The following is a 26,859-nucleotide window of genomic DNA, read 5'->3' on the forward strand; positions in this document are numbered from 1 at the left end:
CAGTTAATAAGCTACTTCTGATGCTAGCACCACAGACGAGCGTATTGAGTTTATACATTTTTTTATTCAATATGATTAGCATTTTATTTGAGTCTGAGACATTAATCAATGAAAGCAACACCCTGTGAACAGAGTAAAATGAAAAGCAATGCTGCATTTTGATCAAATAAATAGAACACTGTGTGGCAATAAGGGCCAAGGCAGATGCTTTGAATAATATCAAAGAACAAAAAAGTGAAGGCAAAATAAATGTTCAAGGATGATTACACACAGCTGAAAAAGTAAAGAAAGATCAAATATTGAATATTGGCTGGTTTGGGGAGCTATATATGAAATATTTTATTTCATTGTGTTTTTAATAATTTGTCCTATCTAGTTATCTATATTATGGGCAGGGAAGAAAGAAAGAAAAAAAAATAGACCCATATGGATTAGGTGGAGTTTGGAAAAAAAATCGTCTATTTAAATTAGAACCATTAAAGCAAAGAAAATTCTGTTTGTTTTTTACAGTTCCATGTCATGCCATTTATTCTTTAAAGGACACTTCATCACTGATTGATTACTTTTTAAAGTGCTTTTTAATTTTCTTTTAATCTCTTTAGGGAACAATACCATCTTGGAAGCTTGAAAATAATAATATGCAGCTCTTATTTAGGGCTTTTCAACCACAGATTTGATAGTGCTTTACCAAGGCAGTAAGTATCATTGTGCAGATGTGGAAACTGAGGCAAAGAGCATTGAAGTGATTTGTCCAGGGTCAGTCACTGGGGGAGCTAGGAATAGAACCCAGTCTCAGCACAGTGCTTTATCCACTGTGCCACACTGCCTTAAAGTATTCTCAAAATGGTATTTATGTCACTACCAACTTCATTCTTTCCTTCTTGATGACCATTAATTTTACCCTCTGTGTTTCTAACTGAACTGAAATTAACATGAATCTTTTTGTTTACTTCCTTGTTTGTCCTGCCCCTATTTTCAGCAGTGTCACCAGAACTCTGGGAATAGCTTTTATTCGTGTAGTGATTTATTAATGAGTTGCTTCTAGAGCTGCTGTAATTAGCAGGGTGAGTTCTCAACATTTATCTTGTGCAGACCCCACACAAACAGAGATTGGCTATTTGAACTTTTTCTCTGTCGCAAAGTAGTAGATTTTTATTTAGGCAGGAAATGTTCCTCCCCAGTGAAAAACCAAAGCAAACCAAACGTTGGGAGGTGGTAAAGTAGCAGTAGAAAACTCAATGCATTTTCCTTTCAGAGGGGAAGGATTAGCAGCCCTGTGTGGAGGAATCAGTGGACATGACTTCCTAATCACTCAGATCCTGCAGGGAATCAGGGCAACAATGTGAGGCGGTTGCCCTCCTGCTTTGTTCTCTGCCTCAGGTCTGGGATCATAATACTTTAGGTGCCAAGTCTGTAGCTGCCCACTATCTTACCTCCAGAGAGACAGAAGGGGAGACAAGTTGTGAAAACTCTAGCAGTCTCAAATGTGGATGGGATATTGTGGGCTTTGCGATACTGTGGCATGCTGTTCAGCTCCTCCAGCTTCTATACTCTTTGGATCAATGTAGCATGATTATTACTATTATATATTTTAAACGATTGTTACAGTTATTATTTGTTAAGCATCATCAATGTGCTTAGTGCTGTACAAAGTACAAACCAAAAGTTATCCCAGCCCCCAAAAATTGATAGTTGAAGGCCCTAATCCTGCAACTTGATCTGCTGAGTGTATGGATGTAAGCAAAGGATTGGGGTCTAAAATAACATTAATGCATGTTTGCTTCCCTACATGGCTCAGAATAGAGGGAAGCAATTGGTCCTTGGACTCTAAAGGACATTTCTCATAACATTTTAACAAGTTAAGAGTGGGTACAAATTTGGAATTTAACTAATTGATGGTGTTGCCTTTAATCTTTGCAACTCTCTCTAAATCAGGCTGTATTATCTAATGCATAATGCCATTTAAAACTGATGGGGAACCATTCCTGTAATATGTGGCCCTCAAATTATAGACAAGCATTTTTTATATTTCTAAATATACACAAAATACACACTGTTTCTGTTTTTCCCTAATTAACAAACATGGGAAATATTTTGCAGTACCAAACCGATATTAGTTGTATTGCTCCACGATGAAATATTGAAAACATGTTTTTAAAAAAATCTATTGTCATAAATCTATGCATTTCCTTTTGTGTTTGATCTCATATATTTCTTAGGGTTTCTAAAATGATAAGACATGCATTAAAATATTTCTCTAATTGTTACATTTCAAGCACGTTTATCGCTGGCTGCTTAGCGTCATTACGTATCATAGTCTGAATCTACAAATCAAGTATAATTAGACTTAGAGAACTGATTGGATTTCTAATTAAGCTACATTGGAAACAACAATGCACAATCAGTAAATATTCTGACTAGGTACATTTTAAAGAGCAACTCTTGGGCTTTTTGCTGATGACTAGACACCAGTGTCATTAAATTTGTTGGTGGCAAGCAAATTTTAAAGCTAAAATAGAGGCAATTAGTAAAGATCTTGAAATATTTAATCACTTTTGTCCAATTAGTGTGCAATTAGGCAATGGTGTGGCGTGGGACAAACATTCTGCTTCAGTGTTTGGTAGAGAAGGATCCCTTTGAAATTTTGCTGTTTAGTTTATTGATATATAAAAAGGAAGTTATGGTAGTAATTTCCAATTTAAAAAAATACTGTGCAGATGGTCTGACTATATATTTAAAAACGTTAAACAAAACTAAACAAGAGAAGCACGTTACCTGAAATTACACAGCTGTGATCAGTGAATAAGCTCCAGATCACATTAGATTACAGCTGTGGTTATCCTGATCACTGAAAGTGCCAGTTAGTTACATTGGAAAAATCAAAACTAGATAAGCTCGCCTACCTTGAATGATATGATAACTATTTCCTTGACCCTAAGGACCATTGCTGCCTGCTCTGTTTGGTTGCTTTGAATTCCTTCTGTGGAGTCTTGTGCTAGGTGTGTGGATGTGTTCAGTGTGCAAAAGCAAGTGGAGACTATAAATAAACCAGTTAAGAACCCCCAGGCTTACTTGTGGTAAGCTTTACTTGGCTCAACTATAAACTTTCTCTACGGGCCTCCATTTGGTTCTTGAAACGTCAAGATACCATTTTAGCTGGCATGGATCCAGTGGCTGATATAATGTATATAAATACTACTGTAATACTGTAGTGAGTATGAATATTAGCATTCAGTGGGAACATTGTGCACAGTACAGAGCCATATGCTAGACCCTTGGGATGGATTTCACAGGGGAGGAAATCTCACAGAGCTAGATGGGGATGATGCCGCTACCCAGACTATGTTTCTGACCCACACTCTCCTCCCCACAGCCTACCCTGTTTCTCCCCCTAGCCCAAGATGGACCCAAAACCTGTGGAGATTCCTTTGTATCTTTTGGAGGGGGAAAGAGCAGTGGGCACAGTTGGCTGAACCTTCCCTTCTGCACAAAAGGGAGAGATCTCTGTGTGGAAGGTACCTGTCAGGTAGATCTAGGGGAGACAATCTTGGCCTTAATAATTAGAAACGTACATATTATAGCTGCCCATTGTACATGATGATGATGTCACAGAATCGTGTGTGTTCTTCATGTGACTCTATAGTCCAATTCATGAGAAGCAACAGATGTCACAGAAGAATATGCATGCTCCCACTGAATACTTGGCATGACCTTTAGCCCTTTTTCGGTCAGTTTTTTGCATCTGTCTTCAAAGTGGTTACAATCGTTATTGATAGTTGCTCTCCGTTCAGGTCTGTCCTTGGCTGTATCTTTGAAGTTATCAGTATTTACGCTGCATGAGGTGAAATTCTCTGCTTAAGGGTGTCTTTGAAGCATTTTTGTTGATCACCCAACCTGTGTTTTCAAGGTACCATCTCTTTGCAAGTGCAGGATATAGCTCTCTAAGGCCTGGTCTACATTAGGGATGGGGATCAATCTAAGTTATGCAACTTCAGCTACGTGAATAACGTAGCTGAAGTCGACATACTTAGATCTACTTATCGTGGTAAGTCGTCTTCACCGCGGTAAGTCGATGGCTGATGCTCTCCTGTTGACTCCGCCTGCGCCTCTTGCCCTGGTGGAGTACCAGAGTCGACGGGAGAGCGCTCGGAGGTCGATTTATCACATCTAGACTTGATGCGATAAATCAACCCCCGCTGGATCTATCGCTGCCTGTCAATCCAGCGGGTAATGTAGACAAGCCCTAACAGAGCACTACAATTGGCAGACTATTGCAAAAGAACAGCAGACTTGATTGCTGGAAAGCTATTTTGTCCTCCAAAAGAAGTAGACTGTGATCAGTGTTTTTCTGATAGATGAGATTTCCATTACTAGTACTTCCAAAATTTTATTAAACCAAGATGTTTTTGATAATTTTCACCTGTAACTTCTCTTCTAAAAAGAAAAGAAGTACTTGTGGCACCTTAGAGACTAACAAATTTATTTGAGCATAAGCTTTCGTGAGCTACAGCTCACTTCATCGGATGCATTCAGTGGAAACAGTGAAATTTGTTAGTCTCTAAGGTGCCACGAGTACTCCTTTTCTTTTTGCAAATACAGACTAACATGGCTGCTACTCTGAAACTTCTCTTCTAAAATATGATTTAGCTTTGTTTTCAACATTGCCAGTCACGCTGAAAACAAAAATAACTTTATACTAAAAATACTCTTCATATTAATTAGATCTTGGAAATTCAATGTAGATTCTACATAAGGGCCTTGATCTTGCAATCAGATCCATGGGAGTAAAAGAGAGTTTTATGAAGAGGATAAAAGCATGTTAATAGAATGTATCTTGAATGAGCACCAGTTAATTCAAAGCAAAATACTTGTATGTAGTTTAACTGGAAGGAGAAAGGATGCAAAGACACATGCATATGTGGGCAGGGCCGGGGCAAGGAAGGAAAGATAGCAGATAATTAGAGTTATGCAAAACATTTACTTTGATCCGTGAACCTACTCAATTTTATCAAGGGTCATTATATTTCAGCTATGCCTGCAATGTGCAGGAGATCATGATGATCCCTTCTGGCCTTAAAGTCTATGAGCTATGAAATCTGCAAACACTACTTCCAACCTGACCTCCCTCCTGCTCCCTTCCACACAAGAAGCCCTGGGAACTCTTTCCGGAATGCCTGGGGGCTAGTCTACACTAGAAGCACTACATTGCCGCAGCTGCTGTAGCACGTCTGGTGACGATGCTCTATGCCGACAAGAGAGAGCTCTCCCATAGGCATAATGACTCCACCTCCGCGAGAGGTGGCAGCTATGTTGGCAGGAGAGCATCTCCCACAAACATAGCACTGGTGTGGACAGTGCTTAAGGCTCTGTAACTTGCATCGCTCAGAGGGGTGGGTTTTTTCACATCCTTGAGCGACATAAGTTAGATCAACATAAGCAGTAGTGTAGGCTGCCTTCAAGTCTTTTTGGATGGCGCAAGTCGCTGGGGAGTTAGGGAGAAGATGGATGTTGTCTTTAAAGGCTGGAATTCCATGAACCTCAAGGTGAAATGGAAGGGCTGATTCACTTTAATCCCCTGTAAACTGAACTGCAGAGTGGTGTTTACAAGCTCCATCATGAAGTTAGCCTGGCAGGATGTGCACTGCTCTAGTATTAATCATTATTGTTATTAATAATTAATATTTATAGAATTTGTTTGTTTTATTATTACAAGAAGTTAGGAGGTGCCCATCACCATAGTATCTGGGTGCAATTTATCTATAGACTTGTGGCCCGACTTTCAGAGGTGGTAAGGATCCTCAACTTCCACTGAAATCCATGGGAGCTGAAGGTACTCAGTGCCTCTGAAAATCAGGCAATTAAGTCATAGGAGGCTAGCTTTGCAAAAAACCAGAGGCACAGTGACACAGCGTGTTGCCACACCTAACTTTTAGATGCGTAGAAAACCACTGGGATTCACAAAGCCTGAGTTCAACGTCTAGGCTCCCTATGCAATGAAGGTGGAGAGAGAGGTGACTCAGAATGGGGTTCACAGAAACCAGCTAAGTGGCTCCTAGCCTAAGATAGTCAATGGGAGATGGCAAGCCAACGGATGTGCGCTAAACCTCACTCCTTCTCTTGGAGATAGGCACCTAAGTCCAGGCTGCAAGGAGGTGCCTCCCTCTGTTTGGGATTTTCAGCTACAAACAGGGGTGCTGGAACAATTTGTATGGTGGGGGTGCTAAGAGGCATTGAACTAAGCTGTAAACCCTGTATATGATGGAAACCACTTCAAGCCAGTGGGTGAGGCAGCACCCCCAGCACCTCTAGTTCCAGGACCTATGGCTACAAACCCTCTCTTGGCATTAGGAGCCGATGCTGTTTTAGCAAGGAGCTGGAAGTGGGTGGGGCAGAGGAGAAGGACCTTCCTTCAACTTTTTAGCCCGGGGTTATGGTACTCAATAGCAGGACTGGAGCCTGGTCTCCCACTTCCCAGATGAGTGCTCTAGCCACTGGCAACAGAATCTTTCTTATGCTTTTTCCCCTCACTTTGCCTCTGGCCCAGTGATTCTTTCATTATTTATCCGCAATGAAACAGCTTCAACAGGAGAGACTGAGGAAGCCTCCCATCAGAATATTGCACAGCCAGTGGTTAGGCCAGCACCTGAGATGTGGCAGCTCTGTGTTCAAATCCCTTCTGACCCTCGGCAGGTGGGCAGACTTGTACTGTGGGTCTCCCACAACCCGGTTAAGTCCCCTAACCACTGGACTAAAAGTTACAATGGAGGTTGTCCTCCTTCTTCCCTCCCAAACATTTTGTTTAAGCTCACCTATAGGGGCCTGATCTGGTAGGCGAGGTCTGAGCTTGCTTACCGGATTGGACCCCACAGGCAAAATAGATGAAGGAATGCCTCTCTTCCCCTGGTTTGTGCATCACTCTGGGCGTTAGGCAATTGGATGCCAGGCCTGAGGCTGCAGTACATATGCACAGAGGCAGAATTATAAGCACACAGGGAACTTTTACTGCAAAAATGTAGGCACCAAGCAAGTTTAGGTGCCTACAAGGTTCGGGGGCAGCTGAGGGGAGGTTTTGAGACTCCCACTGGGGCCTCATTCTGGCCTACAGAGGCAGTTAGGCACCAAAGTCTTTCTGTGACTCTAGCTCAAGGGACATGTGTTGTGCTCCATGACCTCCTACGCCCCCCCAGGTTACTGATCAGGAGACAGCCCAGGAAACCTACTGATTCTCTAGGTGGCAGAATGTTCGATGGCACACTGGAGAAAGAGATATATCTAACAGTGAATGCCTTGTAAAAAATCACACAAGCTTATGGCAGTGCTAACCAAACATTCATGGCTGTAATTTACAGTGATCTTCAATCAGTGGAGAAATAGTTACTTTTTGCTTGATGTTACAAAATGGTGGCAATGAAAGGAACTAAGGCCCTGATTGCCCAAGGCTCTACATCATGTGTGTAACTTTAAGCATATGATTTCAGTGAGATAACTCATGTGCTTCTGAACCTTCCTGAATTGGAGCCTAAATCATTCAGGCACCTGACTGTCCCTTGCTTTTCTCTTCCTCCTCCTCAGTAGTAACCTCTTCTTTTTTCTCACATAAAATTGTTAATTTTAAATAATAATAATAATAATGATTAATAATATAGAAACACTTTTGTTTAAAAAGAAAGTGGCAAGCATTACACATTCCATACAAAGAAAAATCTGCTTGGTTGACAATATAAATGGAGTATGTGACCTCTCTTGACACACAGCAATCACTTGAATGGGAGCATATACCTCAAATCAAAGCGAGTATCAGATGCATATGCAGGCCCCCAGGAACTCTATAATGGCTGGATTCTTGACAGCCTTTTTTTACATGCTGAATATATAAAAATAGATTTTACAAAATCTCATCTATGGACAGGATGTCACAGGGACTGAAGTTTCACTAACTGGAGAGAGAGTGCATTATTTAAATGATCCTCCACAGCAAAAAGATAACTGCAAAGTGATATACAAGCTAACTGTACTGAGAAATAAAGAGTATTTATTCTGTTAGCTCCCAGATTCTTTTCCTTCCCTTTTAATGATCTGATTTTCTGATGGGGGCCTAGGCACCTCTCCACTGGCCAGCTGATTCTGACCAAAGCAAGGCATGTATCCCTGGGAATCTCTGCTATCCCAGGCGGAGACTCTGAAAGGAGGGAATTGGTCAGGGAAACTGAATGGTTGTAACCTGCCTTTTATCCTTTAGAATTCCACTTCCCTCAGCCCAGCTTGTCCTCCAGTATTTGCCACACACATCTTGGGACCAGCAGGGTGGGCCACACACATCTTGCATCCGGGAGGAGTAGAACAGCTGTGTCTTGAAAGAATGATGCTAATGTAGCTCTGTGATTTGGCCACCAGACGAATGTGGTGTGATCAGGTCTCTTCCCAGGACACTGAGGGCAGTGTCTACAGTGCTGCAGTCTGGGCTGGCTCAGAGTAACATATATCTTTGTAGGGAGAAAGAGAGAGAGAAAGATTGGGAAATTAAACCTCATCTCCCATTAAGCGACACACAACAACTGCCTGCTAAACCACCCAGCTGGCTCAAGACCCAGGTACTTTGAAGGGATGGTGGGAAAGAAGATTGTTTTCCTACCTTCCTTCCTTATTGTATTAGACCATGTAAATTTGTAGAAAGGGTCTGTGAAATTAATTATACTGTGAGTGCTTGGTAACCAAGGAATTGTAAATTACATTATTAAAACAGCATCAGAGAACTCACTGATCTATTATTTTTTAGGGAATGAATGAAGAGACGAGTTTTACATGCATTACAGGTCTTTCTAGTCACCATACAACAAGGAAAAGGAAAATTATGATAGTATTTTTATTTCTATATAAACTGCAATTGAAACCATATTGTATAGTTTTGTTTTATTAAATCATCATGTATTTTTGTGTATGTCAGATTATATATATAATGTATTTATATGTGTGTGTACATATACAGTTCATGGTGGTTCAGTACATTATCTAATCTATCTATCATGTTCTAGAAGATGTTTGAAGGAAAGCTGCTGTTGAGCTGCTTTTCTGCTTCATACTTTGTAAAGCAATATAAATAAATACTATGAAATATCCCCTCCCTCAATATATGTGTACATGTGTATACACAATAAGATGCATGCCTCATCAGCCTGATCACTTTGGGTATATATTGTATTCCTTACCCCTACCTTTTTCCTTTTAGATTGTAGGGTTTGTGAAGCAGTGAATGTGTGTTTGTACAATACCCTGCAAAATGGGGTCCCAGTCCTGACTGGGGATTCTGGGTGCCACTGTAATACAAATAATAATGCATAAAGGAAACCCTCTGAGGCAGCATGGTCATGACTGGGAAAACACTGATAGGCTGCTCTCCCTTGTGAGACATCTGCGCCAATGTATGCTCCTCTCCCCCAACATTCCTCCATAATACATATCCCCTTTCACACTCCTCTTACCAGACGCCCAATTGCTCATGGATTTTTCTGTAGACGAGAGCTAGTTCTCACATGTTGGTTCTCCTCTTCTGTATGCCACCACCATGAATGCTAGCCTTTTGTGTACCTCTTTACATTCACTCCCCAGTGACACATGAAATGGTAGCCATTTTTACCCATTGCCTCCATCAGAGAGATTGCTGGATGCCTCCTAGAATCTATTCTTTTAAAGTGAAGCAGTATGTGTGAATAGGTGTAGAGTCGTGTGATTTCCTCAACACCATTGCTGAAGAAAAGAAGTGAGCCGGGGAAACCTCCAGTGGAATTTCCCCTCCAGCTCTCCTACACTCTCTCACTGACACGAGGTAGGAAAGAATATGTTGAATCCTACTCGGGACAGGAGAAACAGCCGGTGGGAACTTTCCACCCTGAACTGCTCAAGGCAGGGCTGTATTTTCATATAGGTTTGGACAGCACCTAACACAATGGAGTCCCAAAACCAATAGGGGCTCTCTGGCAGTTACCGTAATATAAATACAGAATAAATAAGGACCATAATTCTTTCCTCACTGGAGAACAGAATCAGGATAGGACCAGTCTCAGCCTGATCCTCATCACTCCACCAAAGGGATCCAACAGGGAAGGTTTTCAGGCAAAAATTTGGTTTCCCCCAACTGCCAGAGATAGTTATTCTTTCACCAGAGTAAATGGGTAATATGTAATTGAATCAAGACCTGGCAAAAACATAAAATGGGCCTGATTCTCCACTCCATTACAGCATCACAGATGGCACATTGGTACAAAAAACAGTGTTACAGAATGGAGGAACAGGTCCATTTTTTTAAGATAAACTATTTAAAAAAATAAATGGAAAAAACCAATATTTTGGAAGATTTAATGTCCAAGTAAGAACTATGTTCGTTCTAGTTAGCAATTCAAAACAATCGCTTTGCCTTTGCTGTCACTGATCAAATCCAAAAAAAGACTCTATAACCCTCTTACAAGTCAACTCCTTAGACAATTCTCCCATGTATGGGTGCAGTGCATCCCTAAATTCAAAAGAGGGCAGCATTTTACTTATGCTGCTTGAAATAAAGAAGAATCCAAGCGTGTAGAAGAATGTCATGACTGAAAAATCACCAGTTATGAAATACACATATCATGTTCTGAAAGATTAAATTTAATCTACAAAGAATTTGTTCCTAGAAGTGTAGATTTACATACAAATGCTATTAATTGATCATTGATATTAGCAACTTTAACACTTCATTTTTCAAGGGAATATTTGTATAATTTCTTCTTGTTGTGCAACCATAACTCTCATTATCCTGCACACATATAAAACTGACTATGCATCCAAGTCAAGCATTGCCTTGGAATAGTCACATGAAGAAGGGACTGACTGAGGTACACAAAGTAGACATGATATTTGAAAGAAATGTTAAACTGTTCTAAAGAAAAATGATCGAATCCACTTCTCCCAAATCAAGGCTCCAGTTCAACAAGGTTCTTGAATACATGCCTAAATAAAGCATGCAGTTAGTCCCATTGACTTAGATAAGCGTAAACTTAAGACACTTGCTGAATCAGGGCCAGAGTCTATTTTTGATATTTATTGGTTTCATTTTTCCTTCTCTCCTTTATGGTCCTACGAAATGTACCATTTCAATGGGAAGAAATCATATGTGCAAAAAGGGAACAAAGTACAAATACTAAATTAAAATAAAAACCTGGAATGTTTTGACGCAGAATAAGTTCTTTGTGACCAGCCATCACTTGCCTTCTATTTGTGTAGGGTTTAGATTAATATTTACTGTACCTTTTTAAAAATTGCATACTGTTTACAAAGAAATAGTAAATTAGGGAACAGGTACATTTAAAGGATGCACTGGATCATAGAAAAATTAGGGTTTACATAAGGCAAATGCATTTCACCCAGTTTACCCATTTAATTTTTAATAAAATGTTGCTCTCCAGAAAAAAATTGTTTTGTTAAGCATTGCATTTGCTTCACTCAACCAGCCAGCTTGCTTGGAACGTTAAAGAACCTTGGATGATGCAAATACCCATTTTTCTGTTCTGTTTACATCTAGCAAATAACAGATGTTGCGCTACTGAAGATGCACATCTGATGCATCTGAGAAGGGATTTCTAAAATATACACCCTAAACCAATAACAGCTTTAACACTAAACATTTACTATGGAATAGAACCAAATCAGTACATGGGGGATACTTGTGTTCTGGCAGTTCTGTTCATGAGTATAACAATTAGGGATGTGCACAACAGTGCTTGAAATCAGGTGGGAGTAGGATTCTTGTGTCACCTCAGATGTGCGTCCACATTCGCCAAAGAATAGAGAACCTGGACAGATGGATTTGAAGCCTAAAGAACTGAAACTTCATAATCTTTAGTATATACTTGCTAGAGTATCTCTGAAGTAATCTGTGCAATTCACTGGTGGGTCCCATTGATAGATATTCCTGCTCTTCCCTTGCATGAAATTATCCACAGTGTAGTGCCTCTCTGGCTCTAGGGAGGTGCAAGTTTGAATGCCAGGGGTGAATCTAGCACAGCATCTCCAGACAAACCTGCAGGGATCTGGGGTCAATCCCTGCAAATAAACCTCAGCTTTGAGTAGCCCACACAAATGGAAGCCTGAAAGATTAATTCATTCCTAATTATAATAAAACTAGTGTTTGCAAAGGCCAATAGGTCTGCGATGCTTTTTATGAAAATACTCAGGATACTCATTGAAGTTAAATAGTGTTTTGCTACTGAATTCAGTTGGGAACAGGGCAGAGTCCTAACTTTCCTGGCTTAGAATTTGCTACTCTTTGAGTTTCCTTGAAATAAGAGCTCAAGCACTTTTATAAATGCACTGAAGGGTTGTCTAATTGTCTGTAAAATCTTCAAGTAATTTATATTCTCTGCTGAATACTATTTTGTAACCTCTTATAGCTGTTCTCCTCAGTGAATCATAACAGATAACCCTACTGCAAAAGCCTGCTAGAGAAATATTTTCCCTTTGTCTCCCATGATGGAGGCCCACATACTTCACTAAAGGATGTGCCATACTAATCCTTTCTAAAATGATACCAAGAGGTCCTTAAAATGCAGACTCCAAAAGATTATTTCTACTGCTTCCATTCCCTGTGGTGGCATATAATTTTCTTGCTAAAAGGATATATCCCATTATAACGTTTTTTTTAAATCATAGATGCATTTATTTCAACACTAAGAGATGCTACACACTGGGAATGGATTCCAGTGAACAATACTAATATTGACTCTTTCTATGGACAACAAAGGGGTGTTTAAAAGTTACACTGTATCTTGCTGTCAAATGTAAAATATTCAATATTAACTTTATATGCATATTGAACAAGCAATTAATAATACAATAATAACAATGATAACATCTCCAGTCCTTACACAGGCAAAGCTCTTGTTATACCAATGGGAGTTTGTAAAGAGCAAAGAATACAGTATTTGGTTTTGTCAGTGTAGACTATGCCTTCAGATGAGACAGATATAATAAGATATGGAAAGCACCACCAAAATGTCCATGAAGTATAAGCTTTAACACGTGCTATCATCACTATTCAAAACGAAAAACAAAGACATGGGTTTACATGTCCCTCCCATAATCTCAGACACACACACAGAGATTTGCACAAAATCACATTTATCCCATTGGCCCCTTGATTTTAATACCAAGGTGTTTGTCTGACTCTGTCAGGTTAGATATTGAGGCCATTATAAGAACTGAGGACATATGACTGGAAGGGACCTAGGAGTCACCAAGTCCCAGTCCCCTCCTATCACAGGCAACTTTTATTTTGCTCTTCCTAAACTGAGGTAAATCAGGAGTGACTTAAAAAAAGTCAGTGGAGAGATATTGGTGTAAGCTGAAGGAGAATTGTGCCCTGATTGCTTAGCTTTTTGTAATTGCATGTTCAGTGAGTCTGCTTATGTCATTTTTATTGTACACATTTTCTTGGGATCTTTTCTGTAGGAGATCTAGGTAGAAAGCACGAAAACAACAAAACTGGTTTAACACATTTGCTAAATCAGACCCATTCATTGTGAAACCTTTAGTCGTCTATGACTGTTATGATAATAAACGTTGTTGAGCTCTGGTTGTTACAAGCACAGCTCTGTACTAACTGCTCTCCACCACTTTCCCATTCTCTCATGTTAGCAACACCCTACACACCTGTTCAAATAATATTACTATTGCCTTGTGTTGACACCAAGTCCACCCTTTCCTTTCATATAATAAGAGCTCGTGGGGAACTGTAAATTGAAAGCTAGTGGTAGCAGAAGATGATTGTTTACCTGTCTCTAGTTTGTTGACACAGATACTCCTAGCAAGAGTTGAACAAAGATCAGTTTGACATCCTTGTTAAGCAGGATTTGTCCCCCACCCCACCCACCAAAGTTAACCAGTTGCTATTCAACTTTGAATTGTGCAGGTGTTCCATCACACCTGTCTGAAAGAAAACAAAATACAGTTTATCTCAATATGGATATTCCCCTAGCAGGATAAAAGACAAACTCACCCTGCAATATAGACACTAGCATTTGTTGTAATATTTCAGTGAATCCAAACAAACAGAGAATGATACCCCTGTTTATATTTAGCATTCAAGCTTAACACAGTAAAACAATTTCAAACAATCTAATTTAACAAGCATCTGATCTTGCTATCACTGAGTTAGTGGCCAAACCCCCATTGACTTCAATAGGAGCAAAATCAAGCCCTAAATGGCTCTTCTGAAGGGAAACAGAATCTTACAACTTTAAAAATGTTTATCTGTGTTATGGGCCAAATTTCCAAATGAGTGCTGTTGAAATGCACACATATTTTCCCACACATCTAAGTTAGGTGCACAAATACTAAGTGCAAACACTTCAGTTGAGGTTTGCATGCATCCATAGCAGCATGCAGACACAACTCCCAGCTTACACATGTGCATTGGGGTGTTTGAACATCTAAGTCAGGCACATATAAATGTGGGTGCATATCTGTGAATGCCTATCTGAAAAGCAAGGCTTTTTAAAGGGTCTAATCAAAATGCCTATTGAAGTCATCGAGAGCCTAACTGCACAGAAAAGTAGTTTATAGGATTCAGATTATACCATTCTATTTGTTTTACATTTCTTCTTGCTGTAGAACTGTCAGAGGAGACACCACAGCTGCATGTAATATCTGACCCAGAATGAATTATAGTCATTTTAGATTAATAGATAACAATAAATAGAAGTCCAAATCCTGATATCATTACTCAGACAAAAGTTTGTGACTCAACTGGGAGTTATGCCTGAGGAAGGAATGTGACTTAGAGTCTGATCTCCATTTATCAGTGTAAATCCAAATAACTTTAATGGGGTGACACCATTTTAAATAATGAAACAGAGATCAGAATCTGGGCCTGAGCAAGGAAGGAAGGAAGGATTTTGCCCATACCTTTAGAAACTATCATTCAATCACTCCATGTTTGGATTTCCCATTTAATGGCTGGATTCATAGAATCATAGAATCATAGAATCATAGAATATCAGGGTTGGAAGGGACCTCAGGAGGTCATCTAGTCCAACTCCCTGCTCAAAGCAGGGCCAATCCCCAGGATTTCAAATCCCCTTGAAATCAACGGTAAGACTCTTACTGACTTCAATGGGCTTTGAAATAGTCTTTAAGCTCAGATTCTGTAAGTTATTTAGGTACTTAAGTACCACTGATTTCAATGGGAATTAGGTGCCTAAATACCTTTGGGGATTTGGGCCTAAGTCTGTAGGCATTCCAAAGCTTGAAGGAACTGCAGAATCAGGTATATTAGAAACTAATAATAATAGTAAAACTGAATGCATCCGATAAAGTGAGCTGTAGCTCACGAAAGCTTATGCTCAAATAAATTTGTTAGTCTCTAAGGTGCCACAAGTACTCCTTTTCTTTTTAGAAACTAATTGTTTCCCAGAAAACATTATTATAAGCAATTTATCCATTTCAATAAGGAAAACTATGCAGGACGTAAATATTCTATTTCACTATAAAAAGAAGCTTACTATATCAGAGTCCATTATAACCAGGGTCAACTGTAATTAGAATCATTTTCTTTATATTTGACTATGAAAAGATGTTCCTGTATTTCTGGGAAAGTGTGTACTATACTGATGCTTGCCAGTTTGGCAGAGATTTATATATTGACTATAAACATTTCCTCTGGGCTGCAACTTATATAATAAAACTGTTATCCAGGCAGGAAGTATATTTTATGAATTTTTTATTTTTTGCGTATGTTCAGTAAATTTCATACTAAATTGTGAAAGTGCAAAACAAAATTTAAAAGTTTATCATGATCATATGTTTTGTTGTAGTCAAAAACAACTTTGTCTTTCAAAATGGAATGCTAACAGCTTATTGATGATGAGGTTCTAGGACCTCTTGAATGGATCAGCTGAATTTTAAACAATTTGAAAATAGATATATGCATGTACGGCAACTTTTCATTGTTTTTATTCTGCTCATCTGTAGCAAATGACGAAGTCCTGAAGAGGTTAACACAAACAACGTACACCTAGAAGTAAGACTGTTTAAACTGGGTAAGCGAGGCAGAACATTCATACAAGTAAATTACTCTGCCAGTAATGTTTAGCATTCCCATCCCTATTGTTGTAGCCATTTGTGTTTGAATGGACTTTATCTCCCTCAGCCCAGCTTTGCTTCCTTCATGATCTTGCATTGAGGTTATAGGATCCTCTTATCTATATGGGCCACTCATGTTTAAGGAACTGGAAACTGTTACATTCCCCTCACAGTTTCTTACACATTCTTCCATTTAGGTGGAACTGTTAACCACGCAATTGAAAAAGAAGGGTGTGTGGCCCCTAATGTTATTCTTTAATATCTGAAGTTGCACAGAGTCATCAACATGGAGGCCCTGTGTCTGTGCACTGATTCCTGGCCCCTCTCTGCCCAAACTAGTCCCATCCCACCATGGTTCCTGAAAGATCCAGTCCAGTGGGTTTCCCCACTAGCCCCACAGTCCCCACTGACTTCCCATCCCCATCATAAATTGGGGAAAGGAAGTGAGTTGACACTGATACCATCATCATTTACCTTAACTACTAAAGTTACACAGGGCTGGGAAGTCTGATGCTGCCCTCATGGCCATTTCCTCAGCAAGCTTTCTACATGTGAAGCCCATCCTCCAATTAGCCCATAGGAGCTTCAGCAGGGTCAAAGGGAAAGATGATGATGTGAATATAGCACTCTGCCCTTCTGCTCCCTTGAGGCCAGGATCTGCCATATCCTCTGCTTGTGGAAGCATAGGGTTCATTCTAGCCTGTAATCCTGCATTTCTGACCGTCAGCATGTTTACACAAGATGTCACAAATGCAGCTCAATGACTCTACTGCCAGTAAGTGAAGAACAGGACACACTGTCAAGAAGGAAAAAAAATTCTGAAGAAAAGGACATGAAAAGTTAAATAGGTTTATGTTAGTCTGCTGCATTTGAAAGTTTTCTCCTCTTTAACGTTTGCAGAGGAGCTCTTCCAATCTGTTGAATACATAGAGTGATATTTATTTTTAAATGATGTAAATACATATTTAGATGATAGACTGTAGACTCTCTGAATGAAGTGGTAGCCTGTTGAATAAATAATACACTTTCAAAAAGTCTAAATATGAATTTACAAGATAAAGTGTAATGGCTTCAAAGGAGCCATTGATCTATGGAGTACATAATATGCATGTTAGAAGTCATTGAAATACTTATTTACATGACATGCTGCTCACAAGGAGCCATTATGGCCTTTAAGTAAATGGTATACAGTGTAAAAATTGTCTAAGCAAATCATTTCTTTTATCAGACATTAGTGTATCATGTCAGCTGATAAACACATACTGTTTTGAAAAAAACAAACCCAAGGATAAAAGGAGGTGAAATCAGAAAAACATGTCAAAGGGTGTTTCCAGCCCATCAAAGGAAGGAAAATTAGGGTATGTCTACAGTGCAATTACGCACCCGTGGCTTGCCCGTGGTAGCTGACTCCAGCTCTTGTGGCTCGGCCTAAGGGGCTGTTTAACTGTGGTGTAGACATTCAGGCTTGGGCTGGAACCTGGGCTGTTGGACCCTGCGAGGTGAGAGGGTCCCACAGCTCAGGCTGCAGCCCAAGCCTGAACATCTACACTGCAATTAAACAGCCCTCTGAGCCCCAGTCAGCTGGCACAGGCCAGCCGTGGGTTTTTAATTACAATGTAAACACAGCCGCAGAGGCAAGAGTCCAGGCTCTGCTCCTGGCCTACGCTATCCTACACAATGGTTCTTCCACCATTGTTAGGACTGGTGCTAGACCACCAGTGGAAGAATTGCTAGTATTTTTCAGTGTACACAAGCCCTATGGGCCATATTTTCCCCTTTCAAGCCAAAAGTGCAAATGGGAACACCCTCATACCAGCCACCCCCGGACTTCGTAAAAGTTACGGTACACTTGTTTTTCTTCCCGCTGATGTGTTTATCCTCTCTCTGTGTTTGTTATAAGCAGAGAGTAGGGCTACAAAAACCACTGAGGGTTAAGGATCCATGCACCAATACCCTAACTGTGCCAATCGTGGCCAGCTGTAAAAAGGGGGCCCCCTCTGGATGCCATCTTCCACATTGACCACTAGCCATAGCAGCACAGCTGGCATGCTAACTTTGCTGCCATTGGCTGAATGGCACACTGTTGCACTCTTTGACACCTCTGATGGGGAAAGTATTAACTTACAACACATAGGACCCTATCCAAAGCCCATTAAGATAAATAGGACTCCTAGCATTGACTTCAATACGCTTTGGATCAGGCCCCTAATTTTTGCGTATAGGAGCATACCACTTAGTGGAGTTCATTCCCAGGACAATGCCCCTTTCTGTATGTTCTGTTCACTGCATGACTGTTGTGGAAGGGATTTAGCTAGTTACACAGGGGAGTGGGGGACAGCATCATACAACGCAGCTTTTTTCCCCAAACTGCTTTTTATCCGGTTTTGCTCTACTCTGCACTAAATTGGGTGGGTGATGTTGGTTGGAGCATAGGGGCTTTTGTCCTTAAATCACCCTCTTGTGCCTAGAAACTGCAGGGTCTAAGAACAGTACCATGGATCATAAACTGTATGTAACTCTTATTTGTGGTGTTGGAAGAACAGACTTCTGTATGTACTGCACAACATAAGGGCAACAGCAAGAGTTAAGTAAGAGCAGTGTTTACCACAAGTGTCAGTCTTAACTCTTCTTGCCTTTTATGCATTTAGGAGAGATCTGTAACATTAATGTGTCTTGTGGTTTTATTACAATGTGGATCTGCTCAGTGTAAGATGCAAGAATAAATTAGGAAGGCATTTTATATAGACAAATACATTTGTGAATCTTTTTCAATTAAATGGACCAAACAGTATTGGTTCACTGGTGTAAATCTAGAATATCTCCATTAATTTATATGTATATGCATCAGGCATAAATTTAGCTCAGTGTGTCTTAAACAGGATATTTAATATTGCTTTGAGAATAATGTAGGTAACAGTGTCTGCATTCCTACAGAACAAACCATGAGATGGTATTGCAACTAAAATCACTGTTTTTATACCATTACTTTTTTTGATACCATATTTAGGTAAAATTTAAACACACACAACTATTCATTCATTCAAAAAGAAATAGTAAACTAGTATCTTATGTTTACATAATGCTTTTCACTCTATGATCTCAAAGTACTTTTCAAATGTTTAATTAATCTAGCATTAGAACACACCTGTAAGGTAGCTAAGGAATATATTACAAGCACTTCTCCTATGACTGAAATGCCTCAACTGTTTAACAACACTACACGACAATTTAGGAAGTGAAATCAAATGCCATAGCCATCTGAAATGGCAGATAACAATTAATAAACAGGATGAATTTGACTAGAACACTGCAGTAAACACTTTCATGCTTATGAAATTGGAAAGGGCTCCTTAATGACTGCAAGTGATCAGAACTTTAATATTGCACCTAATCTAAAACACACAGTGTGACATATCTAATAATCATTGACGTTCAATGGATACTATATAAGTTAAGGATAGAAAAGACCTATGCAGTCACCTCATCTGTCCCTCCTTCCAATGCATTTTCCAGCCCCTTTTCTAATGTAGTTTTAAATGATCTCAAGCAACGGAGAAGCAGTGTCTCGTGACTTCCCTTAAGAATCCATTCTGGAATCAATTAACTGATCCTGATAATCAGCCTAAATTTTCCTAAAGTTAATTTCCTTCCATATCTGAAACTTTTGTCTCACAGCAAGATTAATTAAATAATAATATCTAAGAGTTTGTCCATTCATCCCAATGTACTTTAATGATGTGTACTTATCTTTGTAAAGACATATAAGTGGAAAACTGAAACACAGAAAATAAGTTAGACAGCAGCTTGCTCCAGAGCAGGGAATAGAACACAGTTCTCCCGATTCCTAATCTGACAGCCACTCCACTGATCAACCATAACTTTTGTCAATGAAATGGCTCCCTTTAAGGAACAATTTAGGTACTGTCTAACAATAAATCAGACATTTTGGGAAAGATTTTTTTTAATTCTATGAATATTCATTGGGGTGTGGAGCAAGTGAAACTATGTATAGGGTTAAATAAAAGTTATTTTGTAAGAAGCTAAAAGTGGTGACAAATAAACTTTGTAAGTAAAAAAACCCCAGTAGTTAGGTGTGTACTGATGTTAATAATCCATAAACAAGCTGTTAAGTTGTCCTTGTTTACAGTTTCACACATTGCATAAGAAATAAACCAAGAACAGCATCTCCTATGTGTGGAATATTTTTCCCTTTTAACATTGCATTGAAGCCTTTAAATCTGGAGCGTTAAGGACATTTATAGAACAACAAAAGATTTCTCATGGCATTTAAAAAAATTAATTTTTCTAACTGATCTAAATTGTTGCATAGCACCATTTTTTTAAAAAGCTATGGCCAAAGCCTTGTCCCATTTAATTCCATGGGAATTTGCCTTAACGTGGCACCAGAATTTGATACTTAAGAGTGCATTCTATATTGTTAAAGAGACGTAGGGGGACAGGTTCCAGCAGGAGCTCTCCCAATAAACTCTTTATTTGTGCAAACATTACAAAGTGGTTTCATATTTTTGAGGCAGCTCGTTTTGCTTTTTCCTTCCTACTACCCCGAAGTAGCAGAACAGTGTTTAACTGGCAACAAAAAATAGGACTTGAAAATTAAGTCTTGTTGACTTCTGGGGAAAAAAAACCCCATACATAGTATGTCCATCAATGTAAGATAAAATAGGTGGGCACTACAAATGCCAAATTTTAACAACAAACAACAACAAAAAAATCCAACAAACAAAACAAGCCTGTCTCACAAAATGAATAGATTAAACAACTCCATGGAGCAGGTAAAGGGTTTTTTGAATTTTCCTATTTCTGTAACATGAGAAAAACAGACTTCAGTACAAAATTCTAGAATTAGTGTTTTTATTACTTACTCTCATTGCATTATTTGAAGAAAACAGCATTAAATGTTTTTACTTCAGAGAAGCATTACTTGATATTACAAGCACTTATATTTTGTTTATTAAACTAACAGTATTACAACTTCAAAGGTGGGACTATAGGAAGTTTCAGAACCTGTTTCTTGTCTCTTAAACCAGTTTTACACGTATGAAACTCCATTGATTTTAATGGATATGCAGTGGCATGTTTGCAGATAAGTGTTTGCTGTTTTTTTGGCTTGTTTGATCTTAATGCAATTATTTTAAGAAAATATTCATCTTGTTAACACATTACCACTTTAGTTGTTAGCTAGCCACCACAGCAGTTGATTTCCTCATAAATATTTAACATAATAAAAAAAGTCCCTTGGGCCCTAACACTTTTGACACTTGTATAATCTAAAACAAATCCTCCCACTTTTTAAATCAAACAGACCATGTTACACACACAGTTGGCTAACTATTTACAAAGCACCCAATTAAATTCTGCTTAATTCTCCCACTGTCTGAAAATCCCACCTCACTGATCCGTGGACTACTGATCACACAAAATGCATAACTTTCTCATAGCTTGGACATTACTTTACAGACTGTAAAACTTTATTGTACATAAGACTGCTATAAAATGAACTCATCCATTAAGCAACACGTATACGAAAATGAAGCAATTGTATAAATTTAGAGGATTGAAGAAATAAGCAGAAGAATCACAGTACAAAGACACGTAAATCTAGTTTAATGTTCACATGTAGAATTTACACATCACAGAGATTAAACAGGATTTTAACTGTAACATAGCTGCAATGAAATGAAAGTCATTTTGTATTAGAAAAATAATCTTGATGCAGTTATCTGATTTTTGGTCTACTTAAGTTCATTTTAAGATGGATTTACATCACTGATCATAATGATTTTGCTTGTGTGCTTTTCCACAATCCCATATCAATATTCTTTGGACGAAACAGTAACTGTTCATTTGTTAATGGTTTGCCCTTTGGTTGCAAGCAGAGAACTGTTTTCACTTTTTAAAAGTAATATGCAATAAGAATGAAAGTTTGTGACAATAAGCCTTTTGTTGTTAAATGAAGTTCCACAGTAAGTTTCTGGATTTTGATGCAACAGCAGATTTTATAAAAGCTGATTAAAGACCTAAAGCATTGCCTTCAATATGAAAAAGTAGATAGAATTTGTTTTTCTAATCTCAGTAAAAAAAAAAACACTGTCTTAACACTACTTGTATATAATGCACTAAAAACCCGTGTGCCTAATTGACAAAAGTGTAGTTTCAAAATGTATAATACAATTATCAACATTTTAATCTAGATTGAAGAAAAACACGTTTGTATGGACTCAACACAAGTTTATTTGCAATTAGACATCTCATGCAATCATGCAGGACCACTAGCTATAGCTGTAACTTCCAAGTCTAAAAAGACACTGGGCAAAAACCTTAACTGTCAAGATATTTTCATATTAGCAGCTCTGTACCTGAGCTGTAAATAATGTTCTAAAGAAATATTCCCACACATTAAAAAAAACATACACACCTTTATAATATTTACAAAAAATATTTAATTAAAAATATTTTATAATTACAGTAGTCTATTAAAGCATATACTTTTCTCACTTACACTTATAGAACATCTCTATATATACACAGTATGAAATGTCACTCATTTATCTATACAATATGTAACATTCCTGCAGGGAGAAGAAAGTTCCCTGGGCCCCAATAAAATCATCTATTTTAAACAATAGATGTCAAATATATCTACAATGCTCTGGTAGATTAGTAAAGCTTCAAAATTCAGCTGCTCGGTCCCTTACAGTTATAGTTCTAAAGTTTGATTTACTCTCCATCTTCTATCCAACAGAAGAGTCACACTTTTCTGCTTAAGTTTTAAGTCTCATCCCACCAAAATAAACAAACAATTCACATCTGCTATAAAATGCACAGAAAAAAGACATGTTTAAAATGCTATGAACGTGCAAAACGGTGAAAGGTTCTCTCTCAGAAGGAAGCATGGAAACGATTCTGGGGTTGAATTATTTTTTCCTCTCATCTGATGGCTGATATTTCTTTTTCCCCCTCCCTCTCTAATGTGTTTTTCTCTGCTCCTCTGGCTCTGGGTCTGCCTGCTGCACACCTGTGGAAGAGGAATGAATAGAGGGGGTGTGTGAACCGTTTTTGCTCCAGACTGAGTGGCGCCACCAACAAAACACAAGACATGCTTGATCAACAACCCAAAACAAACCAGGTCAAACAACAACCTCAGCTCCCATGCTAGGCCAAACCAGAGGAATACACAGCTGCAAGCCCCAGTGATAAGCGCTTGACACAGGGGGTTTAAATAATAATAATAAAATAGGCTTCCAGCAAACCTTGTTTGCTCAGTCCAGACCCCATTTCTGCACTCCAGATGAGACAAAAAGGAAAGACGGTCTCAATGCTAGGAAAAGAGACTTTCTTTAGAAAAGAATGTAGGTGCACTCAGGTCAGAGAGGCACTAGTGCTTCTAGAATAATACATGATTCATGCGTTTAATGGAGAAGAAATTAACTCCTAAGGAATGCGCAAGACTCCAACCCCTTTGAAAAAAAGAGCTAGCTGAAACATTTACAGTGCAAAGGGCACTGGTGTAACAATCCTACAGATGGCAGAGATGAAGCCTTTTCTCTAGATGCCCAATAATTAACTGAGACTCACCTTGAGAGTGCAGTTCAGCGGCACAGAATACTGTCCCCCTGCTTGTTAACAGCGCCAGCCTGCACAACAAAACACCAGTAAAAAAAAAAAAAATAAAAATGAGTGCAAATAATTAGCTTGGCCATGATACCTGTGCTTGTGTCTGGATCACGCACACGGGCAGAGACCAGCCTAGAGAGGTGACAAGCTCCACAATGGAGAGCGCAAGCCACAAGGACTGCCAGCCTGGGCCAGCCAAGTCCTACCGCCCACAGATCAGTGCACCCCACAGCAGGTTGCTAGATTCTCAGCGTGACACCTCCTGGCTCCAACACAGGCAGGGACACCAGGGGCTGCTGAGTGTCACATTCCGAGCACACAGCCGGACCCATCGCCCTGGCACCGCCGGCTGGAGAGTCACAGGTTCCTTTCTGTCCCTCAGAAGCAAACACCTTCTGCTGCTAAGGGTGGATCCTGGAGAAGAAAGATCCTTCCCGCTCCCAGCCACAGCCTTTTTTATATACAGAAGGGTTTATAAAGGGTTTCAGGGTGTGTGTATACATATATACATATACCCTCAAACAGTTAAATGTGCACACTCCCCTTAAGTGTTTAGATCAGCTATAGTACCCGTAAGTGTGTCCAGAATCATTGTACGGATTCCTGTGTGTACACACATCAGATATACTTCCCTGACTGGCTGTAACTATACAGGAAGGGTAGATGTGTGTGCGTATGTCTATATACACACAAGCGTACAGCTCATCATTCTAAGGGGAAGCGTGTGCCCCGGTACAAAGTGTGTGCATCTACAGACAGGTGTGTGTGAGATGCACACACTGAATGGATCACACAACGGAAGTACGCTGAACAGCGGCTATCGGTGCATACTTGCGGACAGATCCTGCTCGCACTAAAGTCAATGGCAAGACTCCCGCTGACTCCCGATCGGGTCTCGGGCGCCCGTAGCACGAACACACGGATACCGTCCGTGTAGCACTCACACGCCTAAAGGGAATCTCTGTCGACGCCGGAGTCCGGGGTACCCTGGCCACACACCCTTCACGGAGCGCCCAGTATGAGCCCTGCAGTCCCTAGCTGGCTGGCCAACGCTACACGTACACATCCCTGCCCAGCGTGGGCAACACGGCCAGGGCAGCGCCTCGCGTTTTCCCTGCCACGGCGCTTACCGGGTCGGTGTTGAGGGCTGTAAGCGGGGTCCGGGGGGTGGCTGCGGGACAGCTCCCTGGGTGCAGCGGGGGTGGCTGCTGTTGCTGCTGCCTGAGCAGAGCCGGGTGCGTCTCCAGAGCCAGCTGCAGGTCGAGGATGTAGTCGATGACATGCTGCAGGATCTCCACTTTGCTGACCCGCTTATTGGGCGGGATGGTGGGCACTAGCTTCCGGAGCCGGCTGTAACAGTCATTCATATCGCACTGCAGGCACAGCGACGCCGGCTCCTCGCCCGACGGGGCCCCCTTGCAGCCGTGCTCGGCCAGGCAGCGCAGAGCCAACTGCCCGCCTCCGCCGCCTCCTCCTCCGCCGCCGCCTCCCCCAGCGCCGCCGCAGCAGCCCGCCTGTGCCTTCCTGCTGGGGTGGCGGACGGGGCTGACCGCTTTCATGGTGCACAGGGAGAGGTCCCCTCGGGCACCGATGCACACCGCGTACCGCCCGCAACGCAACAAGAGCAAGAGGCAGCGCTCAGCCAACGCAGCGATCCCTTCCTAACGCAACCACGCAGGGGCAGCCCGTCTCTGGATACAATCTCCGGGCTTTGCCAGAGGGGATGCCAGACCGTGCGAAGAAAAGCCACCCGCCCAGCCTAGTCATTCACTACCCTTCCCCTTCGCTCCCACTACAGCCCAGCCGCCTCTGCTCAGCCCGGCTTGCAGCGCCGCCCTATATATATAGCACGGGGTACAGACAGGCGGGGCTCGCGCTGCCCTGGCCCGGGGAAAGGAGGAGGTAAGAGGCGCGCGGGGGAGGGGAAATGTGTGCAAAGGAGAGGGGAGAAGGGGGTGCGGAGCGCCGCGTTTTGGCCAATCACCGCCGCTTCCTCCCTCCATGGAACGCCGCTCTGGCCAATGGCGAGGACGCTCCATGCCGTCAATGCTGTGGGGTCTCGGGCTGGGGAGAGTGCTGAACCCAAGGGAGCGGAGGGAGGTGGAGGAGGAGAGAGAAGTTCCTAGGAAGGAAGAACTGCGGGAATGCGAATGGAATTCACTCTGCTGCTGAATGAGGCTGCTGAATCCTGCCATTCCCATCGGCACTCACAACTGGCTGTGCCAGCAGTAGGCATCCCCTCCTCTGATCTATCCTTGAAGCCTGCAAGGAGCAATTGGAGATTGCTAATGTCATTTTACCGTACACACTTTTTTTTTTGCTGTCTATTTATTCTTCAGACTGCTTAATCATCACCAGCAAATATTTCTACAAATAACAGAGGTGGGGATGCTGTTTGCAATTTCTAGCCTCATTCAATGTATTTTTTTAACCTTTCACTGCTTTCCTCCCCCTACACGTAGACACACAGAGTCTTTTGAGGGACGTTGATTTAAAGAAAAAAATAATCCAAATTTGAGTGCGGGGGGGAGGGGTAGAAAATCAAGAAAAGCGATTGCTATGGAACATTAAATTAGAGCACATAATTATTAAAAATTCATGGAGATGGAGTATTTAAAATTCCTCTATGACATATAATATTAATCCATTTTATGTAAAATTCATACCTGTAAATTAATTTGGTCCATTAATGCATCAGATCACGTATTAGTAAATGTATCATGTTTTAAATATGATGCTAGAAACGTCCAGAGTTCTGTACTTTGAGACAGCACATTAAAATTAACAGGCACATACTCCAGAGTCCTGCCTAGGTCATTGTGTGGTGGATTGCAGCCTTTTAATTTAATCATGCCTTGCTTAAACTTTCTATTAACTCCTCATGAGGATTCAGAACAGATGCAGGTGAACTGAACATTAGAGTAAGAAATAAAAGGCACAATCTTGCAACTCATACAAACAGTCCTTACTCCTTACCCATGTAAACTGTCTCAATTATTTCAATAGAACTATTTACTTGAGTACAGTGCTGTTTGAATGAGCAAGGGCTGCAAGACTGGTGAGTAAAATTTAATAGAAGGAAAGAAATTCATAGTTAATGGTGACTGATGATTGCAT

The 26,859-nt window shown here is 40.5% G+C and overlaps 1 protein-coding gene across 1 annotated transcript; it reads right to left on the reverse strand.

Moving 5' to 3' along the window:
• Positions 1-21,687: 21,687 nt before the first annotated feature.
• Positions 21,688-25,522, reverse strand: ID4 (inhibitor of DNA binding 4). Its single transcript, XM_077809101.1, has 3 exons — positions 24,873-25,522; positions 23,704-23,762; positions 21,688-23,143 (listed from the first exon to the last, which is right to left on the reverse strand). The coding sequence occupies exons 1-2, from the start codon at positions 25,299-25,301 to the stop codon at positions 23,718-23,720; spliced, it is 474 nt and encodes a 157-aa protein (XP_077665227.1). The 5' UTR covers positions 25,302-25,522; the 3' UTR covers positions 21,688-23,143; positions 23,704-23,717.
• Positions 25,523-26,859: the final 1,337 nt, after the last annotated feature.

The sequence above is a fragment of the Eretmochelys imbricata genome, chromosome 2 (genome assembly GCF_965152235.1).
Source record: "Eretmochelys imbricata isolate rEreImb1 chromosome 2, rEreImb1.hap1, whole genome shotgun sequence".
Classification (NCBI taxonomy): domain Eukaryota; kingdom Metazoa; phylum Chordata; order Testudines; family Cheloniidae; genus Eretmochelys; species Eretmochelys imbricata.

Coding starts and splice junctions, on each gene's coding strand:
- ID4 (XM_077809101.1), bottom strand. CDS start 25,301: ATGAAAGCGGTCAGCCCCGTCCGCCACCCCAGCAGGAAGGCACAGGCG. Junction 23,763..24,872: donor CAGCCCTCAACACCGACCCG/GTAAGCGCCGTG, acceptor TTTGTTGTGCAG/GCTGGCGCTGTTAACAAGCA.